The 19,489-nt window shown below is 29.0% G+C and overlaps 2 protein-coding genes across 2 annotated transcripts in view; both read left to right on the forward strand.

Annotated features, from left to right (window-relative positions):
• Window positions 1-1,802: 1,802 nt before the first annotated feature.
• Window positions 1,803-2,779, forward strand: LOC113379300 (potassium/sodium hyperpolarization-activated cyclic nucleotide-gated channel 1-like). Its single transcript, XM_026619528.1, has 3 exons — window positions 1,803-2,008; window positions 2,063-2,366; window positions 2,447-2,779. Exons 1-3 carry the CDS (start codon window positions 1,803-1,805, stop codon window positions 2,777-2,779), a joined length of 843 nt encoding a protein of 280 aa, XP_026475313.1.
• Window positions 2,780-3,071: 292 nt separating this feature from the next.
• The window catches only part of LOC113379316 (potassium/sodium hyperpolarization-activated cyclic nucleotide-gated channel 4-like), a 20,362-nt gene continuing 3,944 nt past the window's right edge, over window positions 3,072-19,489 (forward strand). The window contains exons 1-4 of the mRNA XM_026619529.1: window positions 3,072-3,181; window positions 3,753-3,890; window positions 4,591-4,705; window positions 4,824-5,765. Of these exons, the coding sequence (XP_026475314.1) occupies window positions 3,072-3,181; window positions 3,753-3,890; window positions 4,591-4,705; window positions 4,824-5,765 (1,305 nt within the window). The remainder of the gene's footprint in view (window positions 3,182-3,752; window positions 3,891-4,590; window positions 4,706-4,823; window positions 5,766-19,489) is intronic.

Consider the following 19,489-nt stretch of genomic DNA (forward strand, 5'->3'; position numbering starts at 1 on the left):
TAAAAGACAAGAGCAAATGTATGTCTAAGTGCAAAAAAAGTAAAAGTAGTTCTTTACAGTAATGATAGTACAAAAAAACTTTATCTCATTAGTGGACCTAAAATAGGTCATTAGTATTTTTGTTTAATTTTTCTATTAAAAATTTTATTTACTAATTCCCTGGTAGATGATTGGTATGTTTAGTCAACCTGACTAACTATGTCTGAGTACCTAATTGAATTCTTATGGACATATTTCTAATTTTTTATGGATTATATATTTAGAATTATTTTCTTTAGAATTCGTCGAAGTACTTTGGTAACAGAAAAATTGCCAAAAACAAAGAACATCTTAAAAAGCCGCCGAGCCATAAAGTTAGAAAATAGGAGGCACATTCACTATGCCTATTTTACTATACATCCTTTTAGTCATTTTCGGTAAGAAAATAAATAAGAAACTATTTTTTTTATTAAAAAAGTAAATGCAAATATTTATTTTGGATTTAGGGTAGGGTGGGGCATAAAGGTCCAATTTGACTTTCAGACAGTGATTATATTGTCTAAAGTAAATGAACTACATGACATCACATAACATGTATCAAACAAACAACTATCGAATTACATTCAGTAAATTTCCAGTTTCATCCTAATTATAGAAATATATTTGTTTACTATTTTTCTAAAATTTGTCATCTGTCCCTTTTTGCCCCATGGGCGTGGTAATAAGGGACAAAAAGGAGGCAAGGAGACCCAACGCCATTTTTTATTTTAAATAGATATGTGGATATACAGAGATATATGGGAAATTTTTTTACAGAGGTTTCATTGTACATAACCTTGATCTCGTATTTCAAAAAACACATTCATAAGCAGAGATCAAATATCTATTAATATAATTTAACATTTTATTTACTATTTTTCATTATTTAAACTTTAAACAATCTAAAGGTTTAGTTGGTTCTTTTTACTCCAGCCACATGTAAGCTTTTATAAAGGTTGTATCAAAAATAGGAACTCAAAACCACAGAAACTCCAAAAAAATCATACTTTTGGTATGAATATTGATACAATTCCGTTTATCTCCTGAATAAGATGATGACTAGTTACACATCTTTTACCCTCTACTTTAAAATATCATCACTAAAAAATTCCAATGATTGTGAACCTTTTTACCCGAGGACTTTAAGCCCTACTTTACCCTATCACTATTTTTTTTTATTTTTCAGTTTATCATAATATTTCGTTTATTAATATAATAGATTTTTCTCGAATTTTCAAATTCATATGTATCTTCTAACACTATTTTTTATTTTTCAGGTTATACTGGCAGTGGTTATTAATATGCTTGATAATTCTGAAGCTTGCAATCGCACCATTTGTCATAACTTTTTTGCCCAAGTCAAATTATGGAGTATTTTTCAATTTTCCAATGTTTTTAGTTTTTGTGATCGATTTAATAGGATTGTTGGATATTTGTCTGTCTTTTGTAACCGGTTATTTAGATCGAGACTCCTTGGAAATCATTTTAGAGTCAAACCTCATTGTCAAAAAATACCTCAAGACCCGCTTCATTTTCGACCTCCTGGCATCGTTTCCTGCAGAATTTGTTCTTCACATACCAGAACCCCAAGTGAAGAGGACAGCTTTTTGTTTACTCCATTCATATTTTTTATTTTCTGCAAAATTTTTCACTTGTGTACCCTTTTGTCCTATTTGCACGGAAGTAAAGAATTAAAATCGAGTTTGACTTATTTGTCGAAACTCATATTTCGAATCCTGGTCATCGTCATCGTAATACATTGGCTCACTTGTTTACTTCTGATGATGACCAGATTCCGTTATGGCGATAATGTGGATAATATTCCCAGATCTAACTGGATTTATCAAATTACATTTGACCAAATGGACACTACAACTCGATATATTTTAAGTTCGTATGTTGTCATGCGCACAATTTTAGGGTTCCAACATGATGATAAGGTTAAAATATTTTTCTTGGACCACTGTGCATTCTGTATGGCGATGGCCTTGTTTGGTTATTGTTTAAAAATTGCAATTACTATGCAATTTATAATTTTAATAAGGAGCAAGAACGCTTCTCATCTGAGATACCAGAATATACTGCAACAATTCGAAGACTTTTTGATGTACAAACAAATGGCGTTTGGAACAAGTAAAAGGTTGATGGATTATTACGAGTATCGTTTCCAGAAATATTTCTATAAAGAAGGTACAGTTTTAGACTCTTTATCGTCGCATTTGCAACATGAAATATTGGTGACCAATTGCAAAAGACTGGTTGAAAATGTTCCGTTTTTCACTAATTTTCCTCCAAATCTTATTATGAACATCGTCAAGCTGTTGGATGCCGAAATTTATCTACCCAAGGTAATAATTGATAAATGTTCAAGATTGTTGTTAAAATTGTTTGTTCAACCGATATATCTATTACCATTGTTTATTTTCAGGATTTTATTATTAAAGCAGGAGAACCTGGAAACTGCATGTACTTCATAAATTGCGGAACAGTAGCTATTTATGGAGCAAGTTTAATTGAAAAAAATCATTTGTACGATGGAGATTATTTTGGAGAAGTATCTCTAGTCACAGGAGAAGTTAGAATAGCTTCTGTGGTTGCAATAGAAACATGTGAACTTTATACATTGTCCAGACAACATTTTATGGAAGTTATGGGCCCTTATCCACATTTATTTGAGAAAATAAAGGACACTGCACTTATTCGGGCTAATATTAAAATGGCTGTCAAGAAATGGCTTAGTTTTAGAAAATCGGATACTTGATGATATAATGACTCATAAAATGTACTTGTTTTTACTACAGTGCTGATTTTTAATTAAATTAAATCTTTGGTCTTTATAAATTAGTTTACTTGCAAATATAGATTACTATAGGTATTGAGTCTTAGATAATTGTAAAATTTCATTTGTCGAAATAAATTTATGGCAAATTGACTATCGATCGAATTAAAAAAACAAAAATAATTCAATATTGGCATATTACAAAATCAATATACATTTGTTTAATATTACTTACAATTTGTGTTATTGTAAAAAACAATTTCCTTTTACAAATATGTCTAATACAAATGTATTTCATATACACAATTGTTCGATTTTTAATAGAAGAGATGCATTAGATCGTGTTATTCCTGGAAATGGATTAATACCACAGTTACGTAGAAGGTAATAATTATAGGAAATATTTATATTAAAAAATGATATTTTTTGCAGGTTAAAAATTTTATTTTCTCAATTCCCATTTCAACAAACTATTATTAAGAATTTCTTTATAATTTATTCACTTATAATGGTAATATATAACACACTCCAATCCTTGCATTTTTTCTTGTATTATTTAACGATTTATTTATATATGGATAATTTTGCTTGTTTATTTTCTAATCAAAAAGCCTTACTTTGTTGGTTATTATTTTCTTGACGTTGTCAATAATTGTTTTTGAAGTAAAACTTCTTTAGGCGTGACTAGGGTGTTAATCCGTACAAATGCAACGGAAGTTTGTTACGGCAGATAAAAGTCAAGTGCCAATGATTCGTCATTCGCTCTCGATGAAATCATTTCTATACGGGTCGACTGTGATTGGCCGTCGTGTCGCGTGATAGTGTTCTTTGATTCTATGCGTATACGTAGTTTTTTTCTTGATTTTTAATTAGTATTACTTTTCTTGTTCGAGGCTCAACATGAATGATTAATTATTTAGGCAAAAACATATTTATTTAATATTTTTTCATTTAGATTTAGAAACTACTGTATGGTATGTCCGGATTTTCCTGCTTCAAGGGCAAATTTGAAAAGCGAAAGAGCTGTTCATATGGAAAGGAGAAGGCATTTGCATCAGTATTACTATGTTTTTCATCCTTTTAGCAAATTTAGGTAAAAATTTGATTTTGAAGAAGTCATAAATAAAGTGTCCTAGAGGCCAATTCTCGAATAAAATAGAAATGATTCGAATGAGTTGGTAATCACAAACTATCGAAAATGTATCTATTTGCTATCGGAATTTTTATACATAAAACCTAACCTACAAAACGTGCAAACGTCAAATATATTATATATTAATCGCTTTTTAAGGGTTTTTGGACACCTCTCTCTTTCTTGGTGATACTCGTGATATTTAAATTCCCCCTCCACCCTTCCCCACAAACATCACGTGTATTATTAGTACCTAGAAGAATCATATTTTTTTTAAAAATACTTTTGACAATTTTTGAATTTTTTTTAATTAAGGCAATAAATAAGTGAACGTGATATCTTGCTAGATCATCCTCCTTCGTGATTTTGTGTCAAAATACTTCCCACTTTAAGCGTCACGTGATCTATCTTTGATAACACATGCGTGAAGTTAGGTTGTTTGTGTAAACCACCAGATTGCACAGCAAATACATAAAATTTTTACAGTTTGGTACTACCAACTCATACAAATATAGACCCGCAACATAGCATTACCATACCATACCTATTTTATCCGAGAATTGATACTTTAGTTTTGTGGATGATATTGAATAAAACTTTATATGAATATGGTTATGTAATATTTAATTATAATTGCTGATATAAAAATTGTGTTTTACAGGATGCTTTTCGAAGGAATCATGATACTTTTGTTGTCACTTCAAATTCTTATTGTGCCATATGTTATTTCTTTTTACCCAAAACATGAACATTCCTTGGTTAATAATTTTGCTATGGTAAATATATTCTTACATTGATTAATATATATTATATGCAATATTTAGCGATTGTGTGATTGATGATTCGACACTGTCTCATAAATTTTTGATTCTAAATTGAATTTTTTTTTTCTAGCTCCTGTGCTTCTTTGTAGATATGGCTTCAATAATAGACATAATGTGCTCCCTTAACACTGGTTATTTTTGTACCTCCAACAAAGAGATAGTACTTGATCGCAAAAGAATCATTATTAATTACTTTAAAGGATACCTAATATTCAACATAGTCTCGAGTGCACCATTGGAACTGCTCTTCCATTTATCATACGAGACAAGCCATTCCTTAAACTCGTTCATAATATTTGGTCTCCTGAAGTTTTTCCATATCATAACTCTAGTTACCTACATGAAAAATTTTCAAGTGTGTTACTACACATCATCTTACACCTCTCGTTTCTTGAGACAATGTTTTGCCTTATTTGTGATCCTCCACTGGTTGGCATGTTTGAAATTCATGATCACCCGTTGGACTCATGGTGATGTCGAAGATTTGATACCAACTTTTGCTTGGGTAAAACAAATGAACTTTTTGCCCAAGTTTCCAAATGATCGTTACATCACGTGCTTTTTTAACATCATGAGTGCCAGTACGACTTATAACTATGGAATGTCTCTATCTTTTTCTTCCGAAGACATGATCATGACAATGGTATTATATCTTTTTGGATCAATCCTGAAAATCCTGGTAGTTGCACAAATTTTGCTTCTAGTTAGAAATACGAATGCTTCTAAATTGAAGTACCAAACACTGCTCCAGCAATTGAATGAGTTTATACGCCACAAGCAACTTCCTCAGGTGATCAGGAATAGATTGTTGGATTATTATGAGTTTAAATTTCAGAAGAATTTTTATAAAGAAGACGCTATATTGGATACTTTATCTACGCAACTCAGACAAGAGATTATAGTGTACAGTTGCCGAAGATTGGTGACCAGTGTTCCGTTTTTCGAAAAAATTCCAAATACTTTGCTGGTTCGTATTGTGACTTGTCTGCAGTCTGAGATCTACTTAGCACAAGTAAGTAGCTTTACACAACAATTATTAACTACCAGTAGGAGAAGTTTGTTTTCATAAAAAATTCCGATTCGCTAATTTTGTGTTTTCTCGACGTTTCAAGCCATTCTGAATCGAATGAGATCAAAATTGGAAAAGGTATGTGTGCGTGTGTGAAAGGATTTTTTGCGGTAAATCGACATTTTCTCAAAAATGGCTGGACCGATTTTAAAAATTTAAAATCCATTCGGTGTATCTCGATGAGGACTAACGTTTTTCAGTTTTGTGCGACGATTGGGCGAGCCGTTTCTTTTCAATTCGCAGAAAAGTGAAAAAAATTTAGTCGACCAGCCAGCAATTCTGAATCGATTTCAAAAATTCAAAAACCGTTCGAAAGATATTGGATCGATCGAGCCATTTTCTTGTAATTTTTTTTTTTTGACGATTTTTATGATTTTTTTTTTTGACGATACTACCATAGTCTTATAGACCATACTAAAATATTACGGCCTTACGACAACTCGTTTAACTTTAAAAATTTGTCAAAGTTTGCAAAAATTAGTATCGTTTGTTTGGCATTTGTCAAAATTAGACCTTTAATCGACGTTTTCTCAAAAATGCCTGAACCGATTTCAGAAATTTAAGAGCCATTTTATGTATTTCAATGAGGCCTATCGTTTGTCAGATTTGTGCGACGATCTGCCAAGCAGTTTTTTGCAGTTTGAAAAAAAAGTGTTAAACTTTTCGTCTACATTTAAGTTTATACTACCAAATCAATTTAAAAAAAACAAAAACTGTTCGAAATATATTAGTTGGGAATGATACTGATTCTTTTTAGGTGAAAATCTATTCAACAGTTAAAAAAAAATTTGAGCCGCTTTTTATAGAACTTTTTTGGTGATATATATCATAGTCTTATAGAGCTTACTGAAATATTACGGTCTTACGACAAGTAGTTTAATTTTAAAAAAATATCAAAGTTTTAAAAAATGAGTAGTTTTTTTTTACATTTGTTAAAATTAAAATTAGACGATTTACTTGGTATAACGATAGAGTGCTTGGTCTTAATGAACATACTAAATCATTAAAGTACTACGGAAACTGGTTCAATTATAAAAATTATTGATTTTTGAAAATTTGCTTTTAGAAAATACTCCAATTAACGTGTTCGTTCGTTTTCAATGATGTGTAATAAATCTACTAGGAATACTTTTAATAACTCATAAATTAATTTATTTTTTATTGATTAAGTCGATTATTTACACATATGTAACTTGTTCATGTAACTTGCCTCAAGGCAGAATACCAATACCAACTAGTTTTTATTCTTTTTCTTTTATTTCCAGGATACAATAGTAGTAGAAGGCCAACCTGGTCACAGCATGTTCTTCATAGGATCAGGAACTGTAGCCATTTATGGACAAAATCGTGAAGTCGCACATTTGAGTGACGGTGCCCATTTTGGAGAAGTCGTTCTGGTCACTGAAAATAATTTAAGATCGGCAACTGTTGTAGCTATAGAAACTTGCGAACTTTACACTTTGGATCGAAAGGATTTTATGCAAGCTATTTCTCCTTATCCTGATATTATGGAAAGGATTCGTAGGGAGGCATATAAACGTTTGAATGTTTCTTTCTCCAAGTGGTCAACTGATGAAGTTGATGACAGTAGATCGGTTCTTGACGATGATGGTGATGATCTGGATGATACTAGACCAGAAAATTTGGTCTGATAAATGTAATTTCATATAATAAAGCAATGTGAGAGAATATTTCAAAACATTTATTTTTTGCATTCTTGATCAACCTAGTTGCGTGTATGCATGCGTAGGTGTGTATCATCTTCTTAAAAATCGTCCTTGTAATTTCTAAAGTGCTTTTCTATTCCAGTCTGGCCAGTGTAGAGTTTAATATCATTGTTTGATATTACGAGGCCTTGACTCTTGTTAATGACCCGACGATTGATGGGAAATTCATATGGGTACCAGAGGCGTAGATAAATATTTCATAAAAACACTAAACATTTACAAATTTCAAACATTCTATAATTTTTGTCAATTTAAGACTGTTCTCCATCGAACGGAATATAATACAACACTTAATAATTATATGAACTAGAATACAACTAAATAGAAGTGGGATTTAGCTCTAAGGCAAATTGTGTAAATAAACAACCTAGTCATTATGAATTCATATTCAAAATTTTTGAAATTGTGACAAAATTACTGGTGCATGGCATCGTGCCTTAAGGCAAATCTCTGGTACTTACCGTACCGTAATTTAAACTTTTGAAAGATAAAAAATTTGTAGAAACAAATAAATTAATAATTTATAAAAATACTTTTTGAAAACTTTGAAATTTCTGAACAAATTGGACTTGAAAAAAAATTTTTTTGAAAAATTAGATTATTCTAATTCATTTTTTTTTGAAAATGTCAACTTTTTTCAAACATTATAAATCTTGATACAAAATCCACAAAAATATGAACAAAATTTGTACTTATTATTAAAATCTCTATGAAATATCTGATTTAATGAACATATGTATTTGTATGTTCATTTTTGACCACTAAATGGCATTTTTTATAATTTTTTTATTGGATATCCGAAACCGATAGACCTGCCTTCCCAAAAATGCATAGTTCTTCATTTTGTCAATACAAGTAAAATGTTTTTGGAATTATTTCGATCGAACCCATTCTCTCAAAAACTGAGTTACCATTTTTGGCATTTTTTGTCTCGTATCTTCAAAACCGTTGGACCTACTTTTGTCAAAAACTAACCAGCACGTTTTTCCCATTAATACGAATCGAATACTTTTTTAATCATTCAAATCAGTTGATTCGTGTTTACAAAATTGACATTTTTGAATTTCTTTTTCTTTTTCTTTCCAACAGCTCAAATGCTCCCAAATTATTAAGAAAAAATCCTCTGAAAATTTTAGCTTTTGAAATAGCATGGAAAAATTTTCAAAAATTTTAAAAATTATTTTAGATATAACTTAACGAACAAATGAATGAGTATCATTCAAAATTCGACGCTCCACAAAATAAATTATAAAAACCTCTTTTGCAGAGCGTCGAATTTTAATAGACACGAATTGTCATTTTAAATACATTTGTCGCTAAGTTATACCAAAAAAACATTTTATAAAATTTTCGATTTTTTTCCATTCTTTTTCCATACGAAGTTTGATTGAATTGCGCAATATCTAAAAGTTAATATAAAGAGCTAAAACTTTTAGAGAATTTTTTTTAATCAATTTCGAAACATTTGAACCCTTGGGAGCAAAGAAATTCGAAAATGTGCATATTAAGGACCACCCTAACACACATGCACACATTTTTTTTAATGTGTGCAAAAATGTTCAGAAGGCTTAGTTAGAAACTTGAAGATTATTAATATTCCAAACTTCAAATTTTGTTATAATTAAACCACTTCTTGTATAATCATAATAATTAAAAATGATCATTAAGACCATGACTTCTATCACCATTAAAAACACCAATAAACATTAACAATTTTGGAGAAACTTGGTCAACCTTTACCAAAAAAAAACTAGTAAAAACAATTCACCACTTGATATCAATTTACAAATTGATAACTTATTCGAGTAGTTTTTAAATTTTCAAAATCAGTTCAGAATTATCAACGAAAATATCGCTATTTATTTGCATTTGTCTGTAAAACATAAAAAATCGACTTGGCTAATCATCTCGCAAAACAAGTCAATGTGAGTCCTAATCAAGTTTTATTAAATGGCTTTAAAATTTAAACCTCGACAAATAGGAACATTTTGACTTATAATACTCAGACTCATACTTTTTTATCAACCTATTCAGAATGACTTGAAACGATAAGCAAACAAAAAATTAGCAAATCGGATTTTCTGACAACAACATTTTTGAAAAAGTTAATAAAAATGCACTATACTAAACTTCTAATATCTCTAAGCTCTGCCAACAAATTTAATCCTAACAAAAATCATTGTCTATGTAAGCTCCACCAGCTCCCTTATTATTCCAGGTACCAATGATAAGTGCAACATTATCATTTCAGGGTCAATTTTGTTGGTCGACATGGTAAAAAATACTATCATTTACAGCGTTTGCTGAGTAATTAGCCTATTTTTGAACTGCTTCCGACCATCCTACATCATGAATTGTAATCGTTTATTGCAGAAATAATTCTGTTTGAATGAAAAGTTGGTTTCGTGTTGACTTTTCGTGCACTTAATATCGTATAATTGATGTTTTATTAATCAAATCGACTTTTTATGACCTCGGACTGGTTATGTAAGGTCGCTGTTATTATAAAAATAGATCGTATATTATTGAAAAGAATGGAAGTTGTAGAAATGGATACTTTGAATGATAAGGAAGACTAGAGAAAAATTACCTATTAACTAGCAGATGATGACTGAAAATAATATTTGGACTATAGTCGGAAAATTGATCCTCCCTAATTACATTTGCACCATATTTGTAACTTCATGTAAACGATTACATATAGCTATCAAAACTTTCCTACTACCTGAGCATTCCACATAAATTCAATAATTAAGATGAATTTCTAAGTAAAACAGACTTTATTAAATACTATGTGAACACCTATAGGAATTACATGCTCTCAAAATTGTGTGTTAAAATTATTTTCATAAAGTACATGATGGATTTTCATAGATAGGGAAGACAAGAGTTTGTAATTAACTTAGTTTAAGATTAATTACTTGGGACATTGATGTAATAGATGTTTGAAAATTTCATAGAAAACCTAACTTAAGGAGAAAATTATAAATTGCCTCAGAGACTTGATGTTGTGACAAATTTTATTATTAATTTTGACAAAGTTTGCCAGATTTTCATATTTTATATATTAAATACTATATTGAATTACCGTGTGTATAACTTTGGATATATATATATATATATATATATATATATATATATATAATTAATCGATAGGTTGCCGCAGCTCTGATTAAAACATTCTTCTTCATTAATTTTAATTGTTCTTTGAATCTGAGTTGGTTGAATTCAAATCAAACAAATTAATTGTATCATTGTGACGTTACTCTTCAGATATTTATTATTAGACAAAAATGAATTAGAATATGGTATTAAATTTACAAATTAATTGAACTGATAAATTGATAAATTAACGAGACAATAAATAACATGAACAAAAAAATCAACCAAAATGACGACAATAAATAACATGACCAAAAATAAAGGCATAATTTATAATAAATAAACCCACTGAGAATTAAATTATTTATTCACCAAAAATTATAATTGATAATTTACGGTTTTTTGTATATAGTTCGACTAAAAATTCTGTGTATAAAGTTCATAGAAGAGCTGGTCTTGAAGGTCTACGAGTAAAAAGGTCCATCACCTTTATCTCAAAAATAAGTAAAGTGTGGTGATATTCGATTTAAATTAAAGTAGATATATAATTATGTATAATCTTTCATCACCTTAAATCAGGCATCATCGAAATAAGAAGATAAAAGACCACTTTTGTCTCATTAGTCTTTCTTTTGAACACGGTTGTTTAGTTTATGATACCTAAATAAAAATTTTCTAAGAATTTTTCTGACTTCCCGTAATTCTATGCATATTTTTACGTTTCAGAGGTTTCTGAACAATTCGGCATACCTTAGAAAATATGGATGTATGTGTGTGTATTTGTGAATGTGTGTGTGTGTGTGCGGATACAAATTTTCGTCAACAATTTCGGGATTTTATTTTTTGAGTTAATCATTTTTTTTGAGCACGGTTGTTTAGTTTATGATCCCTAAATATAATATTTTTAATATTTTTTTTAATTCGCCATAGAGTAAGTTATAGTAATCGTCCAAAAATATAGAATAAAAGTTTGTGCATATTTTTACGTTTCAAAGGTTTCTGAACATTTGGCATACCTTAGAATAAATTGATGTGTATATGTGTGTGTGTATGTGTGTGAGTGTATATGCATGTGTGGATACAATATTTCGCCCACGTTTCCGGAAGCACGGATCAACGAATTTGAATGATTCAAAAAGCATTCGATTCCTATTGATAGGGGGAAGTGCTAATTACGTTTTTGCAAATAAGGTCCAGCCATTTCGGAGCAAAAAGTCCAAAGTCCGAGAACCGGATTAGAATGATTCAAAAAATATTCGGTTCGTATTGATGGGAGGACGTGCTGATTAGTTTTTTGCAATGGCGGTTCCAGCGGTTTCAGAAGTACGGAGCAAAAAGTAGCATTTAATAGAAGAACGGATTATCTAATTGTAAAATAAGTTTGCTTGTGTCGATATTGTAAAGAAACTATTAGTTATGGGAGAAGGAAGAAAAAAAACAAAACTTCAAAAAGAATCTACTTTTTTGAATATCTAAAACATTTGAAATCTCTCGAATATTTCCTTACCGTACGGAAAGTTCCTGCAATTTACCTTAAGGCACGATGCCATGCACCACCAGTTTTTACTTTGCTTGACGAGAAATCAATTGACACGTGTGCAAACATATATATATATATATATATATATATATATATATATACATATATAAAATTCTCTAGACTGATGATACATAAAATTCAGCAAGAAATCATTGTACAAAGGCGCCTTCGCTGAGATATGAAAATCGTAAATTACAAGTGTTTACAACGCAAATAGACAGATGTGGCATACATCTCGGCTTTTCATGTAAATATAATATTTCATAGGCCAAAACGTCTTAAAACTGATACACGAGCGATTGATTTAAGACGTTTCTCCATCCATTCAACCTCAGGAATTTTCCGATAGAGGAAATTCATCGAAAATTTAGAACAAAACTTTATTAGAAGAAATCAAGTAAATGAGATTTTTTAAGAATTGAGAAAACAAATTTTGAATAAATTGTGCTGCTGAAATCGTCGACAAAAAGAGTATCTAACCATACACATCCATTTTATCTGAGATAAGCCAAAATGTTCAGAAACCTCTGAAACGTAAAGACATGTAAGAAATTTCATTTACTAATTTTAGACGATTAGTATAGCCTACAAGGCGGGAAGTTAATAAATAAATAAATACCATTCCCTTATATGATCAATGTTACATTCAGATTTTGTCACAATTAGGACTTTTCCCTGCATTTTCCTACCGCATTTTCCTAGGTGATAGTGCGTGGTATATTTTCAAAGTGACCCGACGAAGGACTATAGTTTGATTGATTATTAATTTCGCAGTTCAATGAAGCGCAATATTAGTTTCATGTGTACATTATTTAATATATATTTTATGTATAAAACTCCTGCACTTTGCAGATTCATAACAAAAAACATGTTGATGTTTTGAGAAAAAAAAAATTAATTTGGTTTGGTTGGTTAAGCGCAAACGAAGGCTGTAGAAAATATGTAATAACAAGAAATTTTTCGATTTTTTTCAATCGCCTTTTTTCTAGGCCTCAGTTTGAAATTCAAAATATCGAAATTGAAAATTTTTTGATATCTTTACGTTTCAAAGGTTTCTGATCATTTTGGCATACCTTAAAAAATGGATGTATGTGTATTTATGTGTATGTGCGGATCGTCGATAATTTCGGGAACACGGTTCAACCGATTTTAATAATTAAAACAACATTCGATTCGTATTGATAGGAAGACGTGGTTATTAGTTTTTGGCAAAGGCGGGTCTGGCCGTTTTGAAAGTACGGGGAAAAAAGTGCCAAAAACGGCAACTCAGTTTTTAAGGCATTTAAAAAGCATTTTAGTTGTATTGACAAGATCTGATTAAATATTTGAAAAGGTAGGTCTAGCGGTTTCAGAGATCTAGTAAAAAAAGTAAGAAATGCCATTTGGCAATCAAAAATGATCATTAAACATAAGCACATCAAATTATCAGATATTTTATGGAGATTTTAATAATACGTATATATTTCTACGGGTTCCATAACATCGTTTGTCCGTTTAACTGCGACGCAGCGCTTTCGCGCTTCAATTATATCTAAAACAGCTACGCAAAATTAAAATGTCAATTTTTTTTCAAAAATTTTTAAATTCTCAAAATTATAATTTCTTCAATGTTTCCTCAAAAATATAATTTCTTCAAGAATTTGTAGAACTTTTAAAAATTCTAACTTTTAGTATGGGAAGAACCAGTAATTTACCTTAAGGCACGATGCCATACACCACTAGTTTAGTACAGACATTATGTTTGTATGTATGTATATATGATGTAATATAATATATGACTTGTAATACGTGCTGCCAAACTAAATTACATGTTCAATAACTTTAGCTTTAAGCAAAATTAAATTTACCATTCTCCATTAAAACTGGATTTTGCTGGATGTTCCTCTCTCTCATAACCCAACCGAACTTCTTCAATGACTATTTGCTAGTGCAAAATTTATTTAAATAATTCTCTCATAAAATATCATAAAATCGACCTACTTTTGTCAAAACATTTAAAGAGCATTCTCACACAAGTGAAACTAGTACATAGAATCTATTTCTTAATCAGCATGAGTTTCAGTTCGATAATTTATTGTAAATTAAACAAGATAATTATCATAATATAAACAACTAACAAGTCTACGAGCAAAAGTATATATTTACTACTTGAGTAGATAATGTGGAAGAATCGAAATTTAAATTGCGCAAATTAAAAATGTCTAGTTGAATTTGTTTATTAAGGTTACGCCAAGGCTTTTAAGAAAATTAATAAATAGTGGCATCGTGCCTTAAGGCAAATTTTTGAAATTTCCCGACCGTAAAGAAATATGCGAAGAATATTAAATGGTTTCAAATAGATTATTATAAACTCTGTAATATCGGCTAATATTTATATGAATTATATAAACTGAATCACAAAGTTAAAATTATTCACTTAAAGTATATAAGTGAGCTTTAGAACTTCAAGCAGAATTAAAATTGAAATCTGAATTTTTTTCGATATTAAGAAAAAAAGAAAAATTGAGAAAAAAAAATTAAATGAAAATATTTTTTCCCAAAAGCAATTTTTTCATCAGAAGAAGCAGAAAGTTTTTTGAATCATTCAAATCGGATGCTTATTTCTCTCAAAAACTGTAATTTTTTTTTATATTTAGCTCGGTATCTTCGAAATGGCAGGACTTGCCTTTGCCAAAAACTAATCAACACATCTCTTTATCAATAGGAATCGAATGCTTTTTGAACTTTTCAAATCGGTTGATCTGTGCGCCCGAAAACGTGAACGAAAAATTGTACCATACAATCATACACGTTCAAAGTTCAGAGACCTTCAATACGTGGAGAAATGCAAAAATTTTCATTTGCGATTTTTGGCCCATTACAATAACTACCCTACGGGAAGTTGAAAAATACAAATTAAAGTATATGGCATCGTGCCTTAAGGCAAATTGCTGGAACTTTCCGTACCCTAATGTTCGAGGAATATTAAATGTTTTCACATCAATTTTTATAATTATTTGAAGTATTATAATTGGTGTTTAGAACTTCAGCTAGAATTAGAATTAAAATCCGAATTATTTTTCGATATCCAAAAAAATTTATTTTGAAAATTAAAAAAAAATAATAATAAAATATACCCAAAAGCAATCGTTTCGTCAACACAAGCAGAAAGTTTTTTAAACCATTCAAATCGGATGCTTAGTTCTCTCAAAAACTGCCATTGTTTGCACATTTAGCTCTGTATCTCCAAAGAGACTGGACCTTTCTTTGCCAAAATCTAATGACCACTTCTCACCATCATTACGAATTGAATGTTTTTTGAGTCATTCAAATCTCTCTTAAAAACTGTCAATTTTATCACTTTATGCTCCATATCTCCGAAGCCACCGGACCTGTGTTTGCCAAAAACTAATCAGCACATCTTCCTATTATTAGGAATCGATTGCTTTTTGAGCTTTTTAAATCGGTTCATCCATAGGCCCGAAATCATCGACAAAAAACTGTCTCCACACCTACATACACCCATCAATTTTTTCTGAAGTATGCCAAAATGTTCAAAAATCGCGAAACGTGAAGATATCCAAAAATTTTCATTATCTATCTTCGGTCCATTACTATAACTTACCCTACGGAAAGTTAATATATGTAAAATTGTAGATATCTGGTCGTGAGTATAAGTCATAAATTAATTTAGCTAATATTTTTGCAACTCATTCCTACATTAAAAATCCATTATCACTCAGTAAAAAAAAATCAGCCTTGTATAAAACACATACGATATTTTTCACACCAATTTATTCCGCGTCGTTGGCTCTACGTCTATGACACACATAAATAATCAAACACTCTTGAACTTTAAATCTACACTAATTAAATAACGGAATATTCGTACATACAAAAACTTAAAAAAAAGCTGTGACCTTTCAGCTGACTTGCGATTATAAGCAATCGCCTATCTATAAAATGAATGTTAAACAAAATTTAATTCATATTATTTGTCTTTTACAACGTTTTATTTTTATAATGTGTAAACTGAATCACATTTAGTCGTATCAAAATAAATATTGTCTTTGGCGTCTTGCAAACTGTGATTGTTTGTGCACATAAAGGTTTTATCTTCATTGCATAGTTGTAAAAATTTTATAACATGATTTTTTTTTAATTATATAGCATAGGTAAATATTAACTTTTGGAACTAGATAGGAAATTAAATTTATTTGTGCCAGCTAAAATATCAAAAATGGCAAGTGGAATTCGAAGTATCCATTTTGCTAGTAAATTTTGAATCAATAATAAGAAAGCTAAATTATTAAAAAAACTTCGTAAAACTTCGAAAAAATTGACTTTTCGTGAACAATTTAATTTTTTTTCACCTATGTGTTATCAATGAGACAGCACAAAGTTGCACTTATAATAAAATTGTTATTTGATGCTTGTGCATTTTGGAGGTTAGGTTTTATGTGTATAACACTATATAAGCACCTCAAATACATATTTTTTTGACATCTCAATACTGCCGACTAATATGAAGATAGACCCGTGGCATAACGTTACCGTCACATTTCCATTCTTTAGGAGAATTGGCCCCTATTAAAAACAACTTTTAATTTAAATCATAAAATTTTATAATGCCGATCTTTCCAAAAATGGATTTAGAAAGTTCGTGTGTGCCAAACATCAGAAATGATATTTCATCCAAATTTATTTTTGTTTGTTGAATCACAAAATTTAGTAACTTCCAACTTCCTGATGTCTTCCAAGAACATTGCCCGAAAATTGCTCCACAAAATAAATTTGTTTATTATTATTGGGTGAGTAACAGAAGACTATTCTGAGATCGTATGAAATTGTTCGCGAAGCAGAAGGCCTTTTGTAAATAAATATCGATGCCTATAATATTTTTTTTGTTTTTATTGCTGAGATATTAAAATGCCAGAAACTCTTTGTATCAGTTTTATATATTACTAGAATGATGAAATGGTAACTGAATGAATAATGGGTCGAAGTAGTTTGGTAAGGTTTATTTATATTTCAGTTTTAAAATGGAGCAACTTGGTTAAAAAAATCTACAATGAATACTTTGAAAAATAGTGTTCGTTTTGTATATACAATTTATAAATTTAGTTGATTGATCCAAAAAAAAATCTATTTCGTTGGTTTTGATTTAAAATGTAACTAATAAGTAACTGTATTGAATCACATTTAGTTCTAATCATCAGAATTTAATACTGTTCGAAATAAATGTTTGCATATTATATAATTCTTAGAAGTATTTATAATCCATAATGTAGTATAATTTGAGGCATAATCCTTTTTTTGAACTACATTTAATTCTAATGATTAGGACTAAACCAACTACAAAACCAACAAATTATCAAAAACATGAATAATTATGGCAACTTCATATGACATTAATAATAATATAATAGATAATTACATAAATGTATAAAATGTCCATTGAAGACAAAAACCAAATTTTAAATTATATAATATGTATGATATATCTAATATTTTACTATATATACTTACTTATAGCATATATACTTAAATATATACTTATGGCATATTCAGTGGAAAATTTGAAGTACTTTTCAAGTAAAATAATTTTTTTCTAATAAATTTGTAATAAATGCAAATATGAATCATTTATTCTAATATGGAAATATAGAAATAATTTGCAAATATTGTAATAATGGTATATTAAAATATTTTCATTATCCCTATAATATTTTTCCCCAATAAAAAAGTTGTTTGGAAGATGAATGAAAACGAAGTCAGATCGTTTCTTCGATATGAAACATATAAAAATTAATTTTTAAATTCTTTCGAGCGACGAATGAAAATAATATATAAATGAAAATAAGAATGTGACACAGATGTCTGTCTGTATGAAACGTTTTAATGAAAATATATGAATCACTTGCATGGTATCATTTAATTCATATTTGCGAAAAACGTCGAGGAAATCTTTTCATTTATAATTTCTTGGATGAATGATCGTATTTAAATTTAAATATTATATATATATATATATATATATATATATATATATTAAAATGATTCACAATATATTTTAAAGAAAAGTCCAACAAATATTTTAACTATTCATCAATTTAACCATATATGGTTTATTTAATTTGCTGCCAGAAAACGGGTTAAATAATTAACTATTTATTATTATTTTATGTATATTGTTCATATGTATTAAATAATAATAATTATTATATATATTACGTAGGTAATTCCATTCATAACTGTAAAACTCATCTGCATATTTTTGCTATTGATATTTATATGGATTTTATGTGATGTGTGTTTGAAAGTTGAATTGGCACATTATGCAAACACATTAGTGAACCATATTTAAATAATTAAATAATCAAAATTAAATAGAAATTAAATCAAACATATATATATATACATATTCTTTAAAAAAATTTTTATCATTTACACAACAATTTTGAACAAAAAATTACTAGATACACCTATGTGTTATGAGTTGAAATGATCGAAATTTTAGTTAGTATTAAACTGGTACAATAGTAAATTTTCCAAATTTCTAATAATTTATCAAAAATTTGATGTAACGTCAGCTGACTAAAAATATGTATTATGCAATTAGCATTTCTTATTACTGTTGATATTAATATTTTATCATTATACATTGAAAACTTGAAAAAATGTACTATAAAATCACAGGTGTTACGAGTTGAATTGATAGAAATTAAAATTCGTATTAAAATGATACAGTAGTTTTTTTTTCAAATTGCTAAAATGCATCCAAAATTTGTTGCTAAATCAGTTGACTCCAAATTGTATATTATAAAATTATTTATTTTTATTATTGCAGTGGATATTAATAGATTATAAACATAATTAAAATTTAAATATGCTTTACACAATGTTTCCAAATTTCTAATAATTTATCTCAAATTTGACAATACATCAGATGACTACAAATTGTTTATTATGCAATTTGTTGATTTGCTTATTACCGTTGTTATCAATTTTTTTTCATTATGAATTAAAAATTTGAAAAATGTACTAGAAAATCACAGGCGTTATGTTTTAAAATTGATAGAAATTTCAAATCGTATAAAAATGATACAGTATCTTTTTTTTTCAAATTGTTAAAAATGCATTCAAAATGTTGTGCTACATCAGATGACTCCAAATTCTTCATTATGAAATAATATAATTTTGTATTATAATGGATATCAATAGTTTATAAATATAATTATAAAACGTACTAGAAGATCGTATGTGTTCCTAGTTGAAATTGAGTAGTAGAAATTTTAGTTTGTATTAAACTGGCACAT

Source organism: Ctenocephalides felis, unplaced genomic scaffold, assembly GCF_003426905.1.
Source record: "Ctenocephalides felis isolate EL2017-DRISC unplaced genomic scaffold, ASM342690v1 CF-g0.4_SCAFFOLD_00845, whole genome shotgun sequence".
Classification (NCBI taxonomy): Eukaryota; Metazoa; Arthropoda; class Insecta; order Siphonaptera; family Pulicidae; genus Ctenocephalides; species Ctenocephalides felis.

Excerpts from the sequence above, each read along its gene's own strand:
- LOC113379300 (XM_026619528.1), top strand. The coding sequence starts at position 1,803 with ATGACCAGATTCCGTTATGGCGATAATGTGGATAATATTCCCAGATCT. Across the intron at positions 2,009-2,062 it reads TTCTGTATGGCGATGGCCTT|GAGCAAGAACGCTTCTCATC; the intron begins GTTTGGTTATTG and ends AATTTTAATAAG. Across the intron at positions 2,367-2,446 it reads CCGAAATTTATCTACCCAAG|GATTTTATTATTAAAGCAGG; the intron begins GTAATAATTGAT and ends GTTTATTTTCAG.